This window comes from Halichoerus grypus, chromosome 11 (genome assembly GCF_964656455.1).
Source record: "Halichoerus grypus chromosome 11, mHalGry1.hap1.1, whole genome shotgun sequence".
Taxonomy (NCBI): Eukaryota; Metazoa; Chordata; class Mammalia; order Carnivora; family Phocidae; genus Halichoerus; species Halichoerus grypus.
Window position 1 is genome coordinate 43,856,943 of NC_135722.1, and position 21,417 is coordinate 43,878,359.

At 47.3% G+C, this 21,417-nt stretch overlaps 1 protein-coding gene across 1 annotated transcript in view; it reads right to left on the reverse strand.

Annotated features, from left to right (window-relative positions):
* MICAL2 (microtubule associated monooxygenase, calponin and LIM domain containing 2) overlaps window positions 1–21,417 on the reverse strand; it is a 210,427-nt gene that overhangs the window by 37,055 nt on the left and 151,955 nt on the right. The window contains exons 27-30 of the mRNA XM_078058397.1: window positions 20,064–20,227; window positions 15,267–15,341; window positions 10,648–10,802; window positions 8,061–9,390 (exon numbers count right to left, since the gene is read on the reverse strand). Coding sequence (XP_077914523.1) covers window positions 8,061–9,390; window positions 10,648–10,802; window positions 15,267–15,341; window positions 20,064–20,227 — 1,724 coding nt within the window. The remainder of the gene's footprint in view (window positions 1–8,060; window positions 9,391–10,647; window positions 10,803–15,266; window positions 15,342–20,063; window positions 20,228–21,417) is intronic.

A 21,417-nucleotide genomic window follows, 5' to 3' on the forward strand; every position in this document is an offset into this window, starting at 1 on the left:
GCGGGGCACAATCCCAGGACCCTGGGATCATGACCTGAGCCGAAGGCAGACGCTTAACGACTGAGCCACCCAGGCGCCCCAAAAGGTTGTGTTTAATAGAAGAACATTTTCCATTCAGTATTTAAATTGAAATTTCTTAACATTAAATTAAAAATTCAGTTCCTCACTCATACTAGCCACATTTCAAGTGTGAAATCATGGCTACCATATTGGACGGCACAGTTCTAAACAGTAACACAGAACATATTTATGACTTCAGAGTAGGGAAAGGTCTCATTACCAGGGTGTAAAGCCAGCAATAAAGGAAAATACTGATAAATATGGCTGCATTAAAATAAGTATAGTGTTTATTTATAGAAGTTTGTTAGTAATATTTCACCTTTAAAGAGTGAAAAAGTGAGCCTGAGAGTGGGAGAAGATATTTATAATACGTATATCTGACAGAGAACTTATATCCAGAATCTACACAGATTACAAATCAATAAGGAAAGGGCTGTCTACACAAGAGAAGTATGGGCAAAACGACTAGAGAGTTCACAAGAGAATATCTAATTAAGCATGTGAAAAGTAGTGCAACAAGGTTAGCAGGTAAATGCAGATTATAGTTTTTTTTTTTTTTTTAAGATTTTATTTATTTATTTGACAGAGGGAGTGAGAGCAAGAACACAAGCAGGGGGAGTGGGAGAGGGAGAAGCAGGCTTCCACAGAGCAGGGAGCCCGATGTGGGGCTCGAACCCAGGACCCTGGGATCATGACCTGAGCCGAAGGCAGACACTTAACGACTGAGCCACCCAGGCACCTGGTAAATGCAGATTAAAACAATAATGAGATACGTCCATAAAAATGGTGCCATCCAAACACAAAACAAAACAAAACTGAGACTGCCAAGTGTTGCAAAGATGGAGGTCAAGGGGAGCTCTTATTTCCGGCTGGAGTGTATATACACTGGTACAACCACTTTTGAAAACCGTGGGACAGTATCTATTAAAGCAAACCATGTACATGCCTATCCCACGACCTAACAAGTCCACTCCCAGGCATACACTGACAAAGTCTGTCTTTGAACAAACTTTGGGCAAGCTCCTCTGAGCCTTCTTCTTGGCTAGGCCTCAACCTTGGCCTGTAAAAACTACAGACTCCCCACATAAACTACTTAGCCCACCCACTTCTTCCTACATGGAAGGAAGTAGGAAGAAAAAGTACCTGCCTGAGAAAACTCAAAAGCTGACAAAGGAATTTAGTGTTTGTTCTAGCCCACACCTGCTGATAGGTCCCTGACTACCCTTTCTTAGAACAATTACTAAAAAGGGCTTTAAAGAATCCTTCCTCTGTCCTTTTGAGATGTATATGTATCTCCTACCACTCAAGAATGTCTTTCTCAAGGTCGTGAAAGCCAGTCCTTTGAAATGTAATCATCAGGAAGGCTAGGACTTCTGTCTCCCAGTCTTTATGGGAAGATAGAATCCTAACTTCAATAATTGTCAGCTAACACACATATCTGGCCTAATCAGCATTTATACTGACTGAGCCTTTGTAATTTTTCACATCTTTGACGCTACTGAGTCTCTGTTCAGCCCCTCCCTGTTCCCTCAATCTCCCTGTAAAGGACCCAGCCACCTCGGCATAAATCAAAGGTGAGTTCAGTTCATATTGGACTCTCTCTTCTGTTGTAATAGTATGTTGTTAATTAAAATCCATCCTTAACACTTTTCACAGCATCTGGCTTTATCTTTGACAATAGCCAATAGAAACGATCGGTCTAAGAAGGCTCAAAGCAGCATTATTCACCATAAAAGCAACTGAAAACACTTAAGTGCCCAGCATCAGAATGCACAAATAAATTGTGGCATATTCACACAAGGGAATAAGAGGTAGGGAGGCAAAGAATGAACCACTCCTGCACATAACAATATGGATCCCCCGCCCCCACCCCAATAATATAGGCTTGTATTTTCTGTTGTTGTGAGAGCAAGGAAGTCAGATTCAGCACCTACGAGACCCATTTATTATCTCACAGTGTGTAGGTCAGAAGTACAGGCAGGCATGGCTCAACTGGGTCCTCTGTTCAGGGTCTGACAAAGCTGCAGTTGAGGTATCTACCATGCGGGGGTCTCAGCTGCAGCTCAGAGTTTTCTTCCAGCTCATTCAGGTTATTAGCAGAATTCTACTCCTGGTGGTTGTAGGAGATGGGGCCCATTTTCTCACTGGCTGCCAGCTGGAGATCTGTCTTAGCTCCCAGAGGCCTCCTGGCCATAGGGCCTCTCATAGTATGTCAATTTACTTCTTCCAAGCCAGCAGGATCATATCTTTCTCACCCTGCGCGTTTCAGGAAAGGCCCCATCCTTATTAAGGGCTCCTCCGATTAGGTTAGGCCTACCCAGGATAATCTCCCTTTTGATTAGCTCAAAGTCAATTGGTTTAGAACTTAATTACATTTGCAAAATCCGGTAACCGAATCACAGGAGTGAGATCCATCATATTCACATTCCCACCAGAATCAAAAGGACGAGATTCTACAGGGCAGAAAGCATGGGGCCCTCTGAGAATTCTGCCTACCATAACACTGAATGATTCAATGTTTATAAAGTCAAAAACCTGCTGAAGTAATCCAAGATGACAGAAGTCAGATGGTAAGCAAGTACTTTTGTTGGATGTCACATATATGTGGGAAGAGGCATGATGGAAGCTTCTGAGTGCTGGTGATTTTCTATATCTTGATCTCAGAGGTAGTTGTACAAATATGCACTTTACTAAAATTCATCCAGTTGTGTACTTAATATTTGTGTACTTTATATATTTTATACTGCAATAAAGATTTGATGCAAAAATAAAAAAAGACGTTCTCAGAGTGCCTTGTTTAGTTATATACAAGAAGGATAATCTGTGTTAAAATTGTTTGTATAAAATCAGCACTGGTAAGTGCTTGAGATCAGTTTATGCCCCTAAGGAATTTAAAGACCCTGAGAAGTTTATATATACTATTAATTTACCCAGAAAGTTTTGTTGTAAAGATAAGAAAAATTAAATTTCAGCCGATTTATTCAAGTGATCATAAATTTGAGGTATTTCCATTCAAATACGTTTTGAGAGTTTCTCATTTTCAATTAGAATACTGTTTCCTCTCTCCATTGCATGGGAGTGTACCCACAAGTTAAATGTGGAGAGAGCAATGTGTGTGTGTGTGTGTGTGTGTGTGTGTGTGTGTGTTTGTGATTGGTGGGTGGGCTGGGCAGGGGCAGGGAAATAAAAGGAAACTAATGGGCCAAATCTGGTAGGGGAGGTAAAATCTTTACATTCTTAGGATACTGACCTAAGAGCATTTGAGAGAAACACAAAGCTCTTCCATGAGATGGGCCCAGACACTATTTCCAGAGCAAGTCAGCCTTAACCTAATTCCATTCTCTACCTTCCCATTCTGTTCCAAGCCAAGGAAGTCATACCATTCCCTAGTAAATATAAATGAAACAGTTCTCCATGATAAGTAAATCAGGAAAACACATTCACCCCCAGTCATTGTAATCAGCATACACAAAAGCCATATAAGTGTGAAATAAATGAACTAAAGGCCAATCTTACTAAGGAATTTGATGCAAAAGTGTTAAATAAAATATTAGCAAACAGGGGGCGCCTGGGTGGCTCAGTCGGTTAAGCTTCTGACTCTTGGTTTCGGCTCAGGTCATGATCTTGGGGTCCTGGGATTGAGCCCTGCATTGGCTCTGTGCTCAGCTCGGAGTCTGCTTGTCCCTCTCCCTCCCCCTCTGCTCCTCTCCCCCTTCCCGCACGTTCTCTTTCTCACCTAAATAAAATCTTAAAAAATATATTAGCAAATGGAACAGAAAAATATATTAAAATAATAAGACATCATGACCAAATGATATTCATTTCAGCAATATAAGGATGGTTCAATATCAGTGAATTTATTATGTAATTCATGGTATTAATCAAACTATGGAGAAAAAAATCCTACAATCATCTTGAAGGGTACTGGGGTGACATTTGATAAAAGTCAACATCCATTCATGATTTAAAATACTTTCAATAAAATAGGATTAGATGGTAATTTCCTTAGTGTTTAAATCTATCCTAGTCAACCCAAAAGCCAGCTAGCATCATGCTTAAATGGGAAAACATTCTCATTAATGAGATGCATTCTCATTAAGGTTAGGAATGTCATAAGGAAACCATATTACTACTTTTATTTAATATTGTTCTGGAGATCCTAGAAACCAAAGAAATTAAGGTAACAAAATAAATTAGAGGTATACACCTTTTAAACAAGAGGTAAAATTACCATTTAAAAAAATATTATTTATTTATTTGAGAGAGAAAGTGAGCTAGAGAGGGCACAAGCCAGGGGAGAGGCAGAGGGAGAGAGAGGAGCAGACTCTCCGCTGAGCAGGGAGCCCGATGTGGGACTCGATCCCAGGACCCTGGGTTCATGACCTGAGCTGAAAGCAGATGCTTAACCGACTGAGCCACCCAGATGCCCTAAAATTATCATTATTTACAGATGTTATGATTGCACATTTGGGGAGAACCCAGGAGAAGCCATTGGAAAGTGTTCATAAGCAAGGAGAATCTAGCAAAATGGATGGGTGCCAAAGTACTATACAGAAATCAACACATTTCAGGTATACAAACAATAGTAGGAAGATAGATCAAAAGATTTTATTTACAATAGCAATAAAAACTTATATATTGCAATAAACTTAATAAATACGCCAGACCTGTAAGATGTAAAGTTTAAAATATTCTGGGGGGGGAGGAGTCATAAAAAAGAGAGCAAATGGAAAGGCAATTCATATCATATGGTTGTGAATTCTTGCCAAGTTTGTTTGTAAACTTCATCCCATAAAAGTAGTTGTAGGATTTTTTAGGTACATAGACAAGCTGATGCTAAATTCATATAGAATATCAAACAAAGCAGGAAGAGACAGGAAATTTCTAAAAGAGAGGATCAATCATGGAATACTCTTCCTACCTGATGATACATAAATTTAAAAAGGTATAAATATATAAAGTAAAATAATTAAAACAGTGTGGTACTGATACGTAACAGACAACTCAACAGAATATAATGGATGGTATCGAAATCAGTCCAAGTACTGATACATGACAAAGATGTCATCTCACATAAGAGAGGAGAAGATGGGTTAGTCACTAAATTATTTTAGAATAACCAGGGAGACAGCTTAAGACAAAAACAAAAACAGGGTTAGATCCATACCTCACATTTGATATTAGGACAGTTTCCTGATATAAATATTTAAATGTAAAAAAGTTTAAAACAAACAAACAAAAAAGACTAGGAGCAACTATAAGAAAATTCTTCTATAAACTTGGAAGAAGCTCTTCCTGAACTATTATATAAAGTCTAGGAGTCATAAAATGAAAAATTGTATAACTACTCTATACAAATAAAAATTTTATGTGACAAAACCCACCATAAACAAAGTTAAGCACGAACAAGAAGCTGGAAAAAAATATTTGTAATTCCTATCACACAAAAGGGTTAAATTTCCCTTTTAATAGAGTCCCTTCATATCATTAAGAAAAATACCAACAATCCAACAGAAAACTGGACAAAAGACAGAGAAGTAATAGCTGACAGAAAAGGAAATACAAATGACCTTTTAACATATGAGGAGATACTCAATCACCTATCAGATTGGTAACGATGAAAAAAAAAGTTGGGTAGCGCCATGGTTAGCGCAATTAGGGAAACACCACCCTCATGTTTTGCTGAACCAGCACCACTGTGATGGAGCACAATTTGGCAGCATTTATCAAAATCCCTGGTCCACAGATCCTTTGTTCCAGCATTTCCGCTTCCAGTACTGCCAGATATGCCAAATGGCCCAAGTTCCCAGTTCATTTTTGCAGCACGGTTTGTAATAGCAAAAGATTGGAAATAAACTTGCATCCTAGGCGACTGGCTACCTACATCCACATCCACACAATGGAATACAGTACAGCTATAAAACATAGAGCTCTTTATGTGCTAATATACAATGATCTCCAAAATAAAATTAAAAGTAGGGGCGCCTGGGTGGCTCAGTCGTTGAGCATCTGCCTTCGACTCAGGTCATGATCCCAGGGTCCTGGGATCGAGCCCACATCGGGCTCCCTGCTCAGCGGGAAGCCTCTCTCGCTGTGTCTCTCTCTGTCAAATAAATAAATAAAATCTAAAAAAAAAAAAAAAATTAAATTAAAAGTATAATAAAAAGTGTGTCTAATATGCTAGCAAACTACCTTAATGTAACGAAGAAAGAAAGAATATAATATGTAAATTTGCTCTTATATGCATGAATTCTGTCTGCAAAAATGCCCAAGAGCTGATGATCATCACATCTGTCCTCAGGGACATGACCTGGATGGCTCAGGGACAGGGAAGGGAGATAGGACTATTTATTTTGTGCATTTTGTACCCTTTTATTTTAAACCACATGAATGTATTATCTATCAAAAAATGCACAACACATTAAAGTTTACGATGGGGAATAAAGGATCTAGTTCAACTCCAGCCTGTTTGTGCTTATCCTGAGCTTGACTGAAAATAAAGTCTCTTGTTAATCTATGTAGCTTTCTGATTAAGGCACCAAAGAAGGAAAAGAATTTTTCATTTGAAAACTTAAGTTCTAAAATAAAAGGTAAATAAGAAAAAAGTTAACAAAATAAGTAAAAACAAAGTTGCTCAAGAACAGGGATAGGAGGGGCGCCTGTGTGGCTCAGTCGGTTAAGTGTGTGACTTTGGCTCAGGTCATGATCTCGGGGTCCTGGGATTGAGTCCCGCATAGACCCCCACATCGGGCTCCGTACTCAGTGGGAAGTCTGCTTGAGATTTTCTCCCTCTGCCCTTCCCCCTGCTTGTGCTCTCTCTCAAATAAATAAATACAATCTTAAAAAAAAATAGGAATAGGAGAATCACAGTTTGTTTAAAGCCAACAAATAAATATCAACAACAAAATAAATCATGTGAGTGTTTAACTAAACTGTCGGTAGGGATATATACCAAAACTTTGGCAAGGAGGAGAGGGGGCAGAGAATAGATGTTACTTTTTTTTTTTTAAGATATTTCTGTATTATTGGATTATTCCAATTCTTGATGTATTAATTAATTCAATAATTTAAAAAATTACAATCATATTTAAATATAAAAAGGCCTAAGTTTCCATTGGTAACCAAATATATGTGTGTTTAAACAGTAAATAAAAAAAATGCAAGCTTAAAAGAGGCACCATTTTTTGACTAGTAAAACAGCAGTGTTTTTAAAATGTGGTACTCAATACAGGTGACAGTATGGTGAAAAAGTTATTTCATACATTAGCAGTGAAATATAAACTGGTACCTTTCCCTCCATTTAATTCATATTTATAACATGCAGTGTAAGATATAACACAGAAAACTCCCATGTATCCTTTATCCAAACCGTTAAAAAATAATTCGTTAGTGCAAATTAAAAAACTTAAAAATATTCGCATCTTTAATCCAGTAACCTCATTTCTTGGGGCCTATCCTAAAACAAAAATAATTCAAAGGAAAGAAAAACCTATATGCATAAAAATGTTCATTCAATACCATATATAAAATACCAATATACTCATATGTATAATTTATATATACATATATATCTATAAATTAATAAAACAGTTATTTTCTAAATAAAAAATAATTTACTTAATGAAACAACATGTCCACTAGATATAATAGTCTACTGCCATCAAATCGCATTTATGTAAACGATATGCTGTCGTAATAGCTAGGATATATTGATTTTTAAAAATACAATTTGGGGGGTAAAACTTAGTAAAAGTTGCCATATACGGATAATGAGTGGGCAAGTGGTGAGATTATGGTTGATTCTTTGTCTTTTTCAAAACTCTCTGTAACATCATTTCAAACTTAATTTTTTCTTAATTTTTCAAATTCAGGTTTTCCTACTTTTGTCAGAATTTAATTTGGGAAGAAGGAGAAAGTGAAAGATGCCTGTTGTTAGTCCAGTAAGAAAGACTAACTGCCCAGCAAGAACTGCAGACTTCGGTTAGGAAAGCGCCACTTACTTGCATCTTTGTCTGGAGAAGGAGGACGGACCCTCTGCCCCAGGCAGGTGCTGCTGAAAGGCCGTGCCAACTTCTCCAGGGGCTGGGTGCTGTCCGCCGGCTCCCCCGCCCCCCTGGGGGTGCTAAAGAGGTCCTGGAGGTCCTTTCTTTGTTTGGATTCTTGGAGGGAACTCTCAAAAGATTTGTCTTTGAGTCTGAAGGAGGGAAAGAGCGAGATTTTTCCCTTTGGAACCTGAGAAGCATCTGGGGATGTCTCTTGCAAACTCACTTTCTCAAGGAGTGTGGGAACATCTTCCATCTTGTGGCAGGGCAGGGTCATGAGTGCAGGAAACACCTTGGACGGTCGGTTGGGCAAACTATGGGTGCGGAGGGCAAGGTCAGGAGGGCTAGGGTACGAGGGCTGGGCAGCCCTGGCAGGTGGGGAGCCCCAGGAGAAGAAGGCTGAGGCCCTGCTCGCCATGTCTTTCCCCGGGGACTGCTGGTTGCCATCTTTATTGGAGCTGGTTTTGCGAAGGCTGAACGAGCGAGTGCAAGCATGCGGCTGGCTGGTGGGCGAGGTCTTTGATTCTGGCTTGGCAGAGGCCTTCCTCCCACCTTCCGAGTTGGGGAGGAGGGGCTCCAGGGACCTTCGGATGGCATTTGCTATGAGCCGAAGTGGGGACTTGGGTGGAGCCCGTTCAGCTGGGGTCCCCGTCTTCTCCTGAGCCCTTCCTTGGGTGGGCGGGGTCTCTCTCGCTGTCCGGGAGAGCAGCAAGGGACTAACGGGTTTCAGGACACAGCCTCCCCTACCATTGTCAGTACTTCTCTGGGCAGACTGTGCCCCAGCTTCCAGGCTCATACTCTCAGGGATGGAATGGTTCCAGTCCAGCAGCTTTGTCTTCTGCTCCGGAGTGAGGACTAACTTCTTCAAGTCCAGCTTCTTCCCCTCTTCCAGCTCTGACCCATCCTCCTCTCCCCTTCTGGGTCCAGTGTTCTTTTCTCTTGGGTCCTCTCCAGCCCTGGGAGATAGCTCTTGGTCTGGCAAGCACCTGTCTTTCCCTCCAGTGGGGTGAGGGCCTCTGCGGATGCTTCTGGTGTCCCCAAGAGGGGCCTCTGCTCCCTGACACCCATCAGAAGCCATCTCTGCAAGGCTGGGCGGCTGGGGGCTGGCGAGGCCATCTCCACCGGGCCTCACCATGCAGTACTCTGCCCGCTCCAGCACTTGGCCATGAGGCAGATACAGGGGCATGTCCTTGGGTAACCCTTGGGCTCTGGCGCGCCTCAGAAAGATTGGAGTAGAAGGGCTGGAGTGACCTCTTAAGACCTGTGAGGGCAGGTTGTTAGCTGTCACCTAGAGGGGATGGGCAAAATGAATGGTTATTTAGGAATTCCCAGCATTTATCTATATGGGGAGGCATATCTCAGCCCATGGCCCCCTCCCTTCCTCTCTTCAGATCTCAGACACCCAAAGTCTGAAAGAAATCTGCCGAGGATGATTTCAAAGGGCTGCTCTTCATTCTAAGTGGCTGCTTCAGGACCTGCTGGGATCTGCCTGCAGTCCCTGTAGCTGGACTGATCAAAGGCTTTGCTGGGTGCTGGATTAGGTGGGTAGGAAGCCAGAATGGAAGGCAAAGGCACGGACAAGCTCCCTGGCCAGCCAGGCAGAGCTGGCCTGGCCCCTGTGAGTGGTCAGATGTGTACGGGAGGACAGATACCCCATGGCTGGCTTGGCCATGGTCCTTACTAAGGGGTACATTGCACCCATAGGTATGTTCCTCCAACAACCAAGAGGCCAAGGCTTCTTCCTTGGAGATTATTAAGTTAAGGACAGACAGTTCTCCCTCTGGGCTGGAGCTGTGGTGGCAGAAGGATGGCCTTTAGGACTTTTCAATGACCCTTCTAAACCTGACTCATGCTTTGCACCATTGAGAAAGTAGTCATTTGAAGCATGCAAGAACTTGGCCCTTGGCAAAGGAAGAGCATAGGGAAATTCTAGGAGTGGCTGTGCCCTGCCAAGAGCTCTGGTGCCTGAGGGGCAGGTCATAGGACAGGAACTTACAAGAGCATGTACCCTTCGTCTTGTGCACCCTATTTTTCAGAGCCTAGACCAGGGTCCAGCAGGTAACAGAGGCTTGATAAACTCATACTGAAGGATAAAGATCAAACCTGAGTATCTCAGTGATGCCATTTTCTTTTCAAGGGGGGATGTGCTTCCAAGAGTCTCAGCTGCTACCAAAGGCAGCCTCAGTCTGTGTCTGCCTTCCTTCAACTGTGAACTCCTCAAGGTCATCTGCCAGGCCCTCAAGGGCAGAGCATATATCCTAGCATCTCTGCATGCCACAGTCCTGCCCAGAGTCTGTGCCCCACAAAGTCAGCTTAGTGAGTGGCTGTGCCCCGGGGCTGGCTGAGAAGGAACAGGATGGGTGAGCCTTCATGAAAAGGACAAGTGAAGCAGGCCTGGGTGGACTCTTGACAGAGCATCTCATGGCCCTGGCTTTGCACTTGGGTGACCTAAGAGTGCTAAGAATCCGGAATTAAGTGTGGAAGTGGGTGGAGCATGAGCAGCTCACCTTCTGAACACCTGCACAGGGCCCCAAAGGGCATTTACCTGAGGTAGGGAGAAGCCATCCAGAGCATTCCCCGGGACACTGGTTGAAGAAAAAGATGGCAACGAAGATGAGGGAGAAGACAATGAGGAAGAAGAAAGAGGAGCAGCTTCCTTTGAAGGTGACATAGTTGTTTTGTTGTTCACTGGTGTCAAACCTACCAAGGAAAGAACATACTCTCCATTACAGAGCTGTTATTACCTTATTTTATCATGAAAAGAGGAGGTTTTAAGAGAAGCTCCAACTCAATAAATAGAGTCAGAGGGAGGAAGGTGTTGGAGACTGATTGAGAGGCCCCAACGCTGAGCTTGACCTTAGGAGGAACAGGTGAGGAGTGACAGCCTCCTGTGGGGGAACGGAGGTCCAAGGACGAAAAGTCTAGGAACCATCGCACTTCGCACTCAGGATGTTCCTGAGAGATGGAACAGGGAGTCTCCAGGGCATCTCTTGGAAATGGGCACCTACCTCTAAAGTTTCCCCTGAAGCCATTGTGGTTGGGGTCTGGGCTGCGTTAAGTCACTTAGTCAATAAACCACCTGAGTCCTCTTCCCACAAGATGCTGGACCATTAGCCGTGGGCGTGGGCAGGGTAGACCATCACCACTAATGAAGTGGGGGCTTCCTTCTCACACGGGCGCCAAGGGGCTCTCAGATGAGATGGTTAGTTTGAGATTTTAAGAGAACACTAGGGAGGGAGGTTATAATGAGCATCAAATCATTTGAAGCATATGGAGTGGGGTTCGTGCCAAGCTCCCGTTGGTCAGGGAACAAACGAGGTGCAGTGTGTGCGCTCAGAGCGACGGGAGAAAGGAGTGTGTGGTTGGGACCCTGAGGACGCGCCTCATTCTGCTCTGTGGGAGCTGGAGTCCATTCGTCTGGTAACTGCAGAAATGTGACAGTTGTAGCCTGTGAGCTCAATCTCTCTCTCTCTCTCATGAGTGCACACACGCGCCCTCTAGTAACCTTAAACCTAAAATCTCAAGAGCTTTGCTTCTGTAACAGAGCATCCCAATAATATGTCCTCAGAGGGATTCAGAAAATGCCACACTCCGTTTCGGAATTGTCCGCTCAGCGTCTGACCCTTCAGCCCAGCCAGCTCTCCTGTGAACCCTCCCAGCAAATAAGGCTACCCCCCAGAGACTTCCCAGGACCAATGTGCGTCTACCCACTCCTGTCCCACTCCCTGCCTGCGGCCGTTCTGCTGACCCATTCCGATTTCCCTCCAAGTTGTCCAGCCTTCAGATGTTAGCTCACTTCCTAACTCAAGACAATCCCCTGCCTCAGTTTCCCCAAAGCTTCGGGTGAGACGCTCCTCCTCTGGAACCCATACAGGCCAGGCCAACCGCACCCTCAGAAGTTGGGTTCTTCAGGATTCTGTCCTGCTTCCCTTGTACACACAGGCAAGTGTGTCAGAGTGCGTATCGCAGTCCTGGGCTCTGGAAAGACGGCCACCACACACACATGTTCCGCAGGCTTCCAAAGCGAAGCCCTCCAGAAAGCTTCTGAGGGAAAAGATAACTCAGGGAAAGAGATCTGAGGGTGGCAGGAAGGAGCTGCTGGGAGAAGGCCCGGGGCTGCCAGGAGCCGATGCGGGGGAGGCAGCTGGCCAGCCTGTCACCCAAACCCTCAGTGCAGCCCACAATTAGATGGTTCGAGCCTAAAAAGGCAAACGCTGTGAGTCAGTTGTTGCCTTGCTTCCTGTCTTCGGCTTGCCAAATTCCTGCCAAATTCCTCCTCCTCCTCTTCCTTGCCCCCTCATTCTCTTCCCTCTGCTACCTCCTGAATCAAACTCCTCAGCTTGTCTCAGAGGCCCCTCAGCTCAACAGACTGCTTCTTTGTTCCCCCCTTCTGACACAGATCCAGGGACACCTTGGGAACCAAACCTGACAGGAAAGCCTTGGGGTTCACAAGGTCATGACCCAGGGGCTTCTCCCTCCTCCTTTCTGTAATCCCTGCCCCCCCACCACCACTCCCACCAGTGAGGCCTCTCTGCACACATGTTCCTCATGCACTGACTTCAGGAGAACCTGGGCAGAGCTTGAAGGGACACCTGCCAGTCAAGCTGCCACCTGGGAGAAGGCCAGAGCTAAGCTGAGAGGCGACAGGAGATCTCACCTGCCTGAGGTGGTCAATGTCTTTGGGTTCCCTCAGAGAATGGCAAAGGGGAACCTGGAACCCCACCTCCTTCACACCCACTCCAGCTGCCTCACACTTTCCTCCTGTGAAAAACGGGATGGCTAGCATTGCTTCACAGGGAGGCTGAAGGAATAAAATGGGATAAAAAGCGGTGCCCGGGGTAGAATGCGAAGTCAATGCTGCACGCTAGCTAAATATGAACTCTAATCCCTGTCTTCCTCCCACGCACGCAAGTTGTGTCCAATAAAGACAGCGCTGAACTGGTGACCTGCTCCAGAGGGGGCTGCATACCCCGACCCTGGCCAGGATTTCTCTAACTCGTAGGCCCAGGGATTCCTCATTCAGCAACTCACATCCTTCTCTGCAAGTTCCTTCTTGTTTTCCTTGGACTCTTGGCACAGTTCAGCCAGGCTGCCCTGCCCTCTGCAGGGGCCTCAGTCCCGGGTGCTGCCAGCCCTGCTGCTCCCATCATGCAAAGGGCTTGACGAGCAGAGCGGGCCTGGGGTACAGCGCCCAAGCCTCCTTTGGCTCAGCTGCCTCTTCTCTGGGCCCTCTGGCAGTGACCTTTCCCCTTGGTTCTAGAGGTCACTGTGGTGACTATGGTCACAGGGGAGGGTGAGAAGGGCACTCACACAGCTCCCTCTGTCCTCCCACCTGGCGCTGGGGCCAGAACCGCCTTGACTGGGCAGTAAATGGACCCAGGAGACGGTGCCCCGGGTCCTGCTCCTTACCACAGTGGGACCAGTGCTGCCCCCTGGGGTTTCCTCTTGGGCAAAGTGAAGATGACCAAAATGACGGGTGTGAGGATTTTTACAAAGACTGGGATTCCGGGGTGCAGCTTCCCAAAATTTGGAGTTCAGGCAATGCTCGAATCTCCCAGTCTCAGCGCGCCCTCTAGGGGCAGCCGCCTGCGCAGGCTGAACTCATGGGCTCCATTCGTTTCTTCACTCGGTCCAGCCTGCTTGTTCCTTGGTTCTATGTTCGTTTGTTCACTCATTTACTCATTCATTCAGCAAGCAACAACTGGACACCTCCTCTGGGCCAGACCCATACAAATGACCCCAACTCAAGGCCTGCCCTCAAACCAGCTTTTATATACACTTGAGAACCAACATCTGGGATAACTAAAGACCCGCCAAGGTCCTCAGGCCCATCCCAGAAACCATGCTGCTGGTTAGCAGTCCTCTCTCTCCTGCGCCTCCTCCAGCGTCCCCTAACCTGCTAGGAGGGGCCCCCACCAGTCTTGCAGCTTGCACCCCAGACTGGGAACTTCTCGAGGGCAAAGGCCGAGCCCCTTGTACTCCTGGAGCTCAGTGAAGTCAGCTGGAAGTGCTGGGTGGAATCTGGACTCAAAAGGACACCCCCCCACCCCACAGAAGCAGAATTCCTGTGATCTGGGGAGGGGCTCGGGGGGCGGGGGGAGAAATGAAGTGACCCAGGCCTTCAGTAAACATGAATTCTCTTTTCTCGTCACCCTCAGTGCCTGGGACTGCAAGATGATTCCAGGTTCATTTCAGGGTGTCCCAGGTGGAGTGGTTTGCCGGGGTGCAGCTGTGGTCCAGCTCCAGAGGCACCCATTATCCCAGCCTCATCCAAGGAAGGGGGGGCCTGGAGCCTGAGGGTTGCTGGGAGAATGACTCATGGGCCAGGAGTCCGTGTTGACTCAGAAGGAAGGAGCAACTAACTAGTGTTCTGTTCCAACTTCAACAATGGCTCTTTTTAGAAACTTTTGTCTAACCCAAGGCTTTCCTGGGTCCACCTCTCCCAGCGCAAAGCCCAGAGAGAGAGAGTGTGGGGGCAGGGGGAGATGGAAGGTAGACTTGGAGATGGATTAGAGGGCCCGGGGGGGGGGGGGGCGGGGGCGGGATGCCTGCCCTGTAAGGGAGGCAGCACAGAGAACATGGCCAGCCCTGGGGTGCTGTGCCACTGTGAGCGGGGTTACTGTGCCCCCTAGTGGGGTCCGGAGGCCTTGGCGTCCGCTGCAGCCACTGGTCCTCACCCAGCCCTGTTCTTCTCAGGGATGCTGGGGTCAAAGCCTGCTCAGAAAAAGAAGCGGGTGCGTTTGTATGGATGGGTGTGTGAGTGGGTGTGGGTGTGGCTTCCTTCACTGCTTTGCCCTGATGCCCCCAGTCCAACTCCAGTGCACAAAATGAAAATACATAGAGGCTCTGGGTCTCAGTTTCCTCATCTGTGTTTCACAAAGCTTGGAGCCGATGATTACTAACACCCCTTCCAGGTGCAGCTGTAGAGCTCTAAGGCTCCAGGATTCCAGACCGAAGGAGAAGGAAAGGCCCCAAATCCTTGGTAAATGCTTCCTCGAGTCAGCCGTGGGAAGAGTCAACCTTCTGTTTCTTTCCTTGCCCCTAACATCCAGGAGGCCAGGTCAGAGAGGACATGCATGCAATGAGAACAGGTGCCCTTGAGAATTGACCAGAAGACACTGCCCATGCCTGTCCCCTCCCACTCCCAGAGAGCTCATGACTCACTCGACTGGAATTTTCTTCTCCAGCTCTGGTATTTGCTGGGAGGTGGAGACTGGAAGCTACTGGCCCGTTGCAGAGCTGTGGTGGAAAAAAGAAAGGGGCAGGGGAGATGGGGAGGGAGGAAGAGTCTGTTAAACTTACAGAATAACCATGGGGTTTTCTCCTATGGCACATTTTATGGACTAATAGTCATAATTAACTGAGCCCCTTCCTTGTCCAGACCACATCTTCCCATCCCTAAGACACACACCTCCAACATTTCATTTGCTCATTCACTGAATGTGTATTGAGGCCCTGCTATGGGACAGGTACGGCCATCATTCAGAAAATGCCTCAAATTATGAGCCATCATTCCAACTTGCCCACAATTAACATACATGTATACGTGTGTACGTGCACACATGTATGTACGCATACCCATACATACGCATGCTTTTACGCACACTTGTTTGCCCGTTTTTAGCAGAGCAGTTCTTCAAAGCTGGTCTCACATCAATGTCCCGTATACGTAGTAGATAAACCGGAGCTGTTATTGAAACCTGGAAGCTGCTGAAAGTTCTACCTCCTCTCCCCCTCCCCCGCAAAGCCTCCCAAACCCTTTGGGAACCAGGATTCCATGGACTGTGTACTGAAGACCCTCCACCCAGCTGGGTCTTGAGAATTAGCTGAGCAAGATGAGCATCACATGCAGAAGAAGGTGGCCTTGGCCATTTAGGGTGTGAGAGATGCACACGTACCCCATTCCCACACTGGGCTCTCAGATTTGGCCTCAGGCTCCAGGTCCCTGTGGTGGTTCCTTCATACCCGAGGGAAAGAATGGGGCACTGCATGCAGGCCTGAATGCGCACACAGGTGGGACTAGGGGGCGTGGAGGGAAAGAACTCCCCAGGAGTGATGTGGGTGTGGGAGAATGGGGTAGGGAAGGTTTGAAGCCAAGGTCCAGCCCTCAGTCTCGGTAGGAAGGTCTGGATCCCACGCCCTGCCAGTGCTCAGAACTGGGCGTCCATTCTCATTAGCCAGGCTGTGGGGTGCAGGTGGCAACCACTTCTGGGGGCTTCTCTTCCTTGGGACAAGATCCGACAGCTCCTTAGATCCCTGACTCCCCTCCTTCCCTTACTGTCCCTGGAGATGATGTGGGCCTGTTCGATCTGTGGGTTCCCTGTCCCACAGGCCTGCTGTCATATCAAGTGCATGGGCTTGAGGGGGAGCCTGTGTGGACTGGCTCAGGGCGCAGCCTCATCCCCCAGCCTCCAGCTTGGGCCTGTTCCTCCCACAGGCACAGGGCGGGGTCTGCCCAGCTGGGCTGGTATGCAACAGGGACAGGCAGGCCTCCAGGATAGCTACCTCCTGCTGACCGCCGCTATTCCCTCCTTCAGCTGGTGGAGAAATTTCCCGAGAGATGTAGGAGACGGCTTCAAGCTCTTATTGCTTCACCTCAGCTTTTTCACTTTGTGGAATGGAACTTATTAAAATTGGTTAAAATTCACAAGCAATTTTCCATCCCTAGTGTTTATGGGACACACATGCGCACATTTTTTACCACAATAGGCACACCAGGGTGGGTAGCAGTGATTTGATCCAGTTGTTTTGAGCAGCATAAAGCCAGCCTGGGTCCCTTTTTCAGCTTATATTTTACTTATATTTATTTTTAGGGAGCACTTTTGGAGCTCCTACTGCATGACCCACTACAAAAGGAATAAGGGGTAAGTATTTTGCCATATGGTGCTAATGATATCATTTTATCGTTACAAACTAGCAGTGTGCTCCATAGGTCACTGGACCATCCTGTTGTCAAATTACTGCCAGAAAAAAAAATGGAGAAATACCAATTTTTCTAAACCAGAATAAGATGGGGCAGTCTGCCCCCCAGCTCTAAATGGGTTTACGCCTAAAACCCAATGCACTCGACTGATTCATTTAATTGTTTAGGTGTGCATTTTACAACAAACTTATCCAGACAGGCCCTCTTGGAGGCTGCTCTTCTGTGATTCCCCCAAGTGTAGGATGTGGCCTCCCCCCGGCATGGAAGCAATTGGGGCGCTTCTGTAAAATGCAGATACTTGGCTCCATGCTAGACCCACCAAATCTGAATCTCTGCAGGTGGGAACCTATGTATCTGCCTTTTAAACAAGATTTTAAAGAACACTGAACTAGGTGTTTTGGGGGACCATTACTGAGCCTTTTCTACTGAGCTTCGATAACATAGGGCTTAAATTCTATTTCAGGCCATCCTCTTGGGCATGCTCTATGCTAAAGAACTTTGAGGACACAATAGGTTCCTCGATGAGCTGAGGTAGTCCCAGAAGTCTTTCCCTAAATTGTGGAGAAATACTACATAACATGAAAGCTACCATTTTAGCCATGTTAGAGTCCAGTTCAGTGGCCTTAAGTATATTCACACTGTTGTACAACCATCACCACCGTGCACCTCCCAAACTTCTTCTTCATCCCGAACTGAAACTCTGTACCCATGAATCAGCAACTCCCCAAATTCCTACCCCCTGCCCCTGTCATCACCATTCGACTTTCTCTATGAATCGGACTATTCTAGGTACCGCATAGAAGTGGAATCGTATAATACCTGTTCTTCTGTGTCTGGCTTACTTGACTTAGCATAATGTCTTCAAGATGCATCCATGTTGTACCCTGTGTCAGAGTTTTCTTCCTTTTCAACACTGAATAATATTCCATTATATGGATATAGCATAATTTGTTTATCCATTCACCAGTTGATGAATTTTGGGGTCATTTCCCCCTTTGGCAATTGTAAGTAATACCGGATGAGCATGGGTGTGCAAACTTCTTAAAACTTCTTAAAGCAGTATATTGGCCTTGTTTGGCATTCCCTTGGCTCAGCTCTGCGCCATTTATCCAAGTGAAAACTGTGATGAGTGAAGCTCCATTAACATGCACAACATATCAACCTACATGATCCGGTAAAGTAACAGATTCAACATAACCAGCAACACAAAACACAATGCTGAGCCTGTACCAGAGGTTTTAACCTTACAATGTGGTCTGCCTAGCAATGATCAAAAACGCGATGCATGACAGCGAAATCAACAAGAGATTGCTTGAAAGTCACATGGTCTATCCACTTCTCTGTCTACTCTGTATTTTAGCCTGGAATTTCACTGGACTGTCAGAAACAAAACGCTTTGGCCACCCTGCCTTGTCATCTTGACCCAGCCCTATCCCCCGGAAGAACTCCTCTTGCTGAGTCGTGTGTGGTCGCGACGGCCTCACCTGCTAGCCGCATGAGACAGCCTCACCCAGGATGTGAACTCATGGGTCTCTCACTGCTGTCTGTTTGACAGGAAGCACTAGGAAAAGTGGTACCAGATCTGGAACTTGCTGCAAACCAATATGTTGTTTTTCTCATGAACAATAATTGTGTTTCCTTTTTAACTCTGGCTGCCAGAAAACTCAGGATCAAATTTATGATTCCACTAGAGCAACTGCTTAGGCCCACCTTCTACCTCTCTGGGGTCTCTATCTCCTAAACTCATTTTGTTAACCCTGATCTTGAGGCTTTATCTTTTATAGAGAGAGACGTAGAATTTTGTTTTAGTCTTTCTTGTAAATTGCCTAAAATCCCCTGGCAATCGAGGAGCGAGGAGAAATGGAGGGAAAGGATGAAAGGCGGGCAGGATTTGTAACTGTAAATGAGGAGGCTGGAGCCCAGGGAGACAGCGGCCACGCATAAGCGGACAGAGGCGGCTGCCCCCAGCCGGGCACAGCGCAGTGTTCTGTTCACTGCCTATGCTCAGCCCTTCCAGACGGCACCACGATGGTACTGAGCAAATATGTTCTGATGACAATTGTCCTTTTATAAAAAGGCTCACAGGGGAGGGTAAATCCAGAGTCTCCAGGAGGCCGGCCCCCAGCCCCGGTGTCCTTGGGAGATTGTTTCTAGGTTCCGGTGGAAATTCTGCTCTCGGCCACCAGAGGGGTGTGCAGGACAAGCTGAGTTCCAGCTCTCCCAGGGCCACCAAGGCTGCTGGTGCCCAAGGTGGCAAGGTTCTGTTAGTCTGCTTCTTCCCACCCCGAGCTCACAAGCTGCTGTTGACTGAATGAAAACATTCCATTCAAGGCCATCAAGGCCACCTTTATGAAAACAAGCTGGGCTGCTAAAGACAACTTTTTAGGGTGTGGAGGCCCCTGGCCCTGGGCCGCAGGCCTTTACTAGCTGTGAGACCTAAGAAAAACACGGTCTGTTTGCTCACGGGTAAAATGGTGAGCTTACTTACCCCCCGGGGTCATCCTGAGGATGAAATGGGGCCACATATGGGAAAACCCTCAGGCATTAGAGGTGCTTAGTAGAAGTGTATTTATTACTGTGTAAAATTTTAGTGCGTTCCACGTGTCCCCAGCACCGGCAATGGCCTTGTGCTGGCCCTGGCTGTCTGTGGTCCAGCGGCAGCTAAGCCACATCCTTCCCTCGCGGGCTATGGCATGCCAGATGGGCCCCTACGGAGATGTTCAAAGAGGAGACTGTTCCAGGCCAGAGGGTGCTGGGGTCTCCTTATCTCTGCCAGCCCGGGACACAAAACAGCCAGTCAGACCCCTCTGCCACCTACCCATTTGAGACTCCAAAGCTTCTCCTGGAGAAGGAGGCTGGGCCTGGGTCCAGTCCCCTCAGCCCCACTTATACCGCAGCCCCACTACCTCTGAGCCTGAGGGCTGCACCTGTCACCGGATCCTCCATGAGGAAAAACTGGCCATGGGGAGCCTCTGCTCCCTCCCCATGTCCCAGGATCAAGCAAGGCTGCCTCCCACCCAGGCAAGCTCTCTGCTCACCATGCACCGCTTGCGACTCCTCAGGGTGCTGTGGGGAGACTTTCCTGGTTGGGGCCTCTCTCAGGGAGCTGTGCCTGGTGAGGGGCTCCGGCCGCCGGGGTCTCTCCTCACAGGGCTGTGCACCGGACGCCTCACTGCTGGGGCAGTCTGGCTCTGCATCAGAGCTGGAAGGAAGAAGTAGAGGGTGGGTGAGCGGGCGGCCCTGTAGTTCACCTCCCACACCCCCACTGTGCCCTGCCCGTCACTGCCCATGGCGCCCTGGGGCAGAGAGTGGTTCTGTCACCTCTGTCTCAAGCCCAGCCTCAGGCTTCGTTATGGGCTGAACTGTGTCCCCCCAAATTCATATTAGGTCCTAACCCCAGGACCTCAGAATGTGACTGTATTTGGAGATTGGGTCTTTAAGGGGGTAATTGGGTTAAAATGAGGTCATTAGGGTGGGCCCTAATCCAATATGGCTGGTGTCCTTACAATAAGAGGAAATTTGGACAGGCAGAGAAGAAAACATCACGTGAACACGGAGTCAGCCATCGACGAACTGAGGAGAGGGGCCTGGAACAGATCCTTCCCCCTCGTGGCTCTCAGAAGGAACCAACCCTGCTGACACCTTGATCTCGGACTCCCAGCTTCTAGAACTGTGAGAAAGCATGTCTCTGTTGTTTAAGCCACCCAGTCCATGGTGCTTTATGGAGCCCTAATGAAAAAATACCGGTGTGGATCCAAGCAGGAGAATGAAGCCCCGTGAACATATGCTGACGTGCTTGCCAGACAGCTGGTCTACCTACCTTCAGCCATCCTTGAGCATGACTCCTCAGCTCTCTGGGGCAAAATGAGCTTATCATTTAGGACCTGTCCTAAACTTTAGGCATTTCAGCATTGCTTGTGTCCTGTGGGAATGGATGGGAGAAAAGAGAAGGCTACAGGGTTGGAGGGGGAATATGTAATCTGGGCCTTGAATGATGGGCAGGAATTCGCGTGGCAGAGAGATGGAAGAAATGTGTCCTCAGGAGCAGGGACAGCACAGATACAGTCCCCCAGGGGCTTGGGGAGGCGCAAATCTGTAGGGCTGTGACTATTCACTCTCTGTGTATATAAGTCCAGCATGCATCTTTCCACTGGGTCGCTGCTCCTTATCCATCTGTGTGCTCTGGTGGACTCTCTATCCATCACAGTGCCCAAGCCTACCGGCCACGGCATCCCAGTGCTCTTCACCGATGGGTCCCAGAGGTGGGCATGCCATGTGAGTAGTACCCATTGGAGGTCTACCTTGAGATCTTGGGACATGGACATGGACTGACGAACACGGGCTGAGGCCCTCCGTAGCCAAGAGTTCCACACATGGATAGAGCCTCCTTGT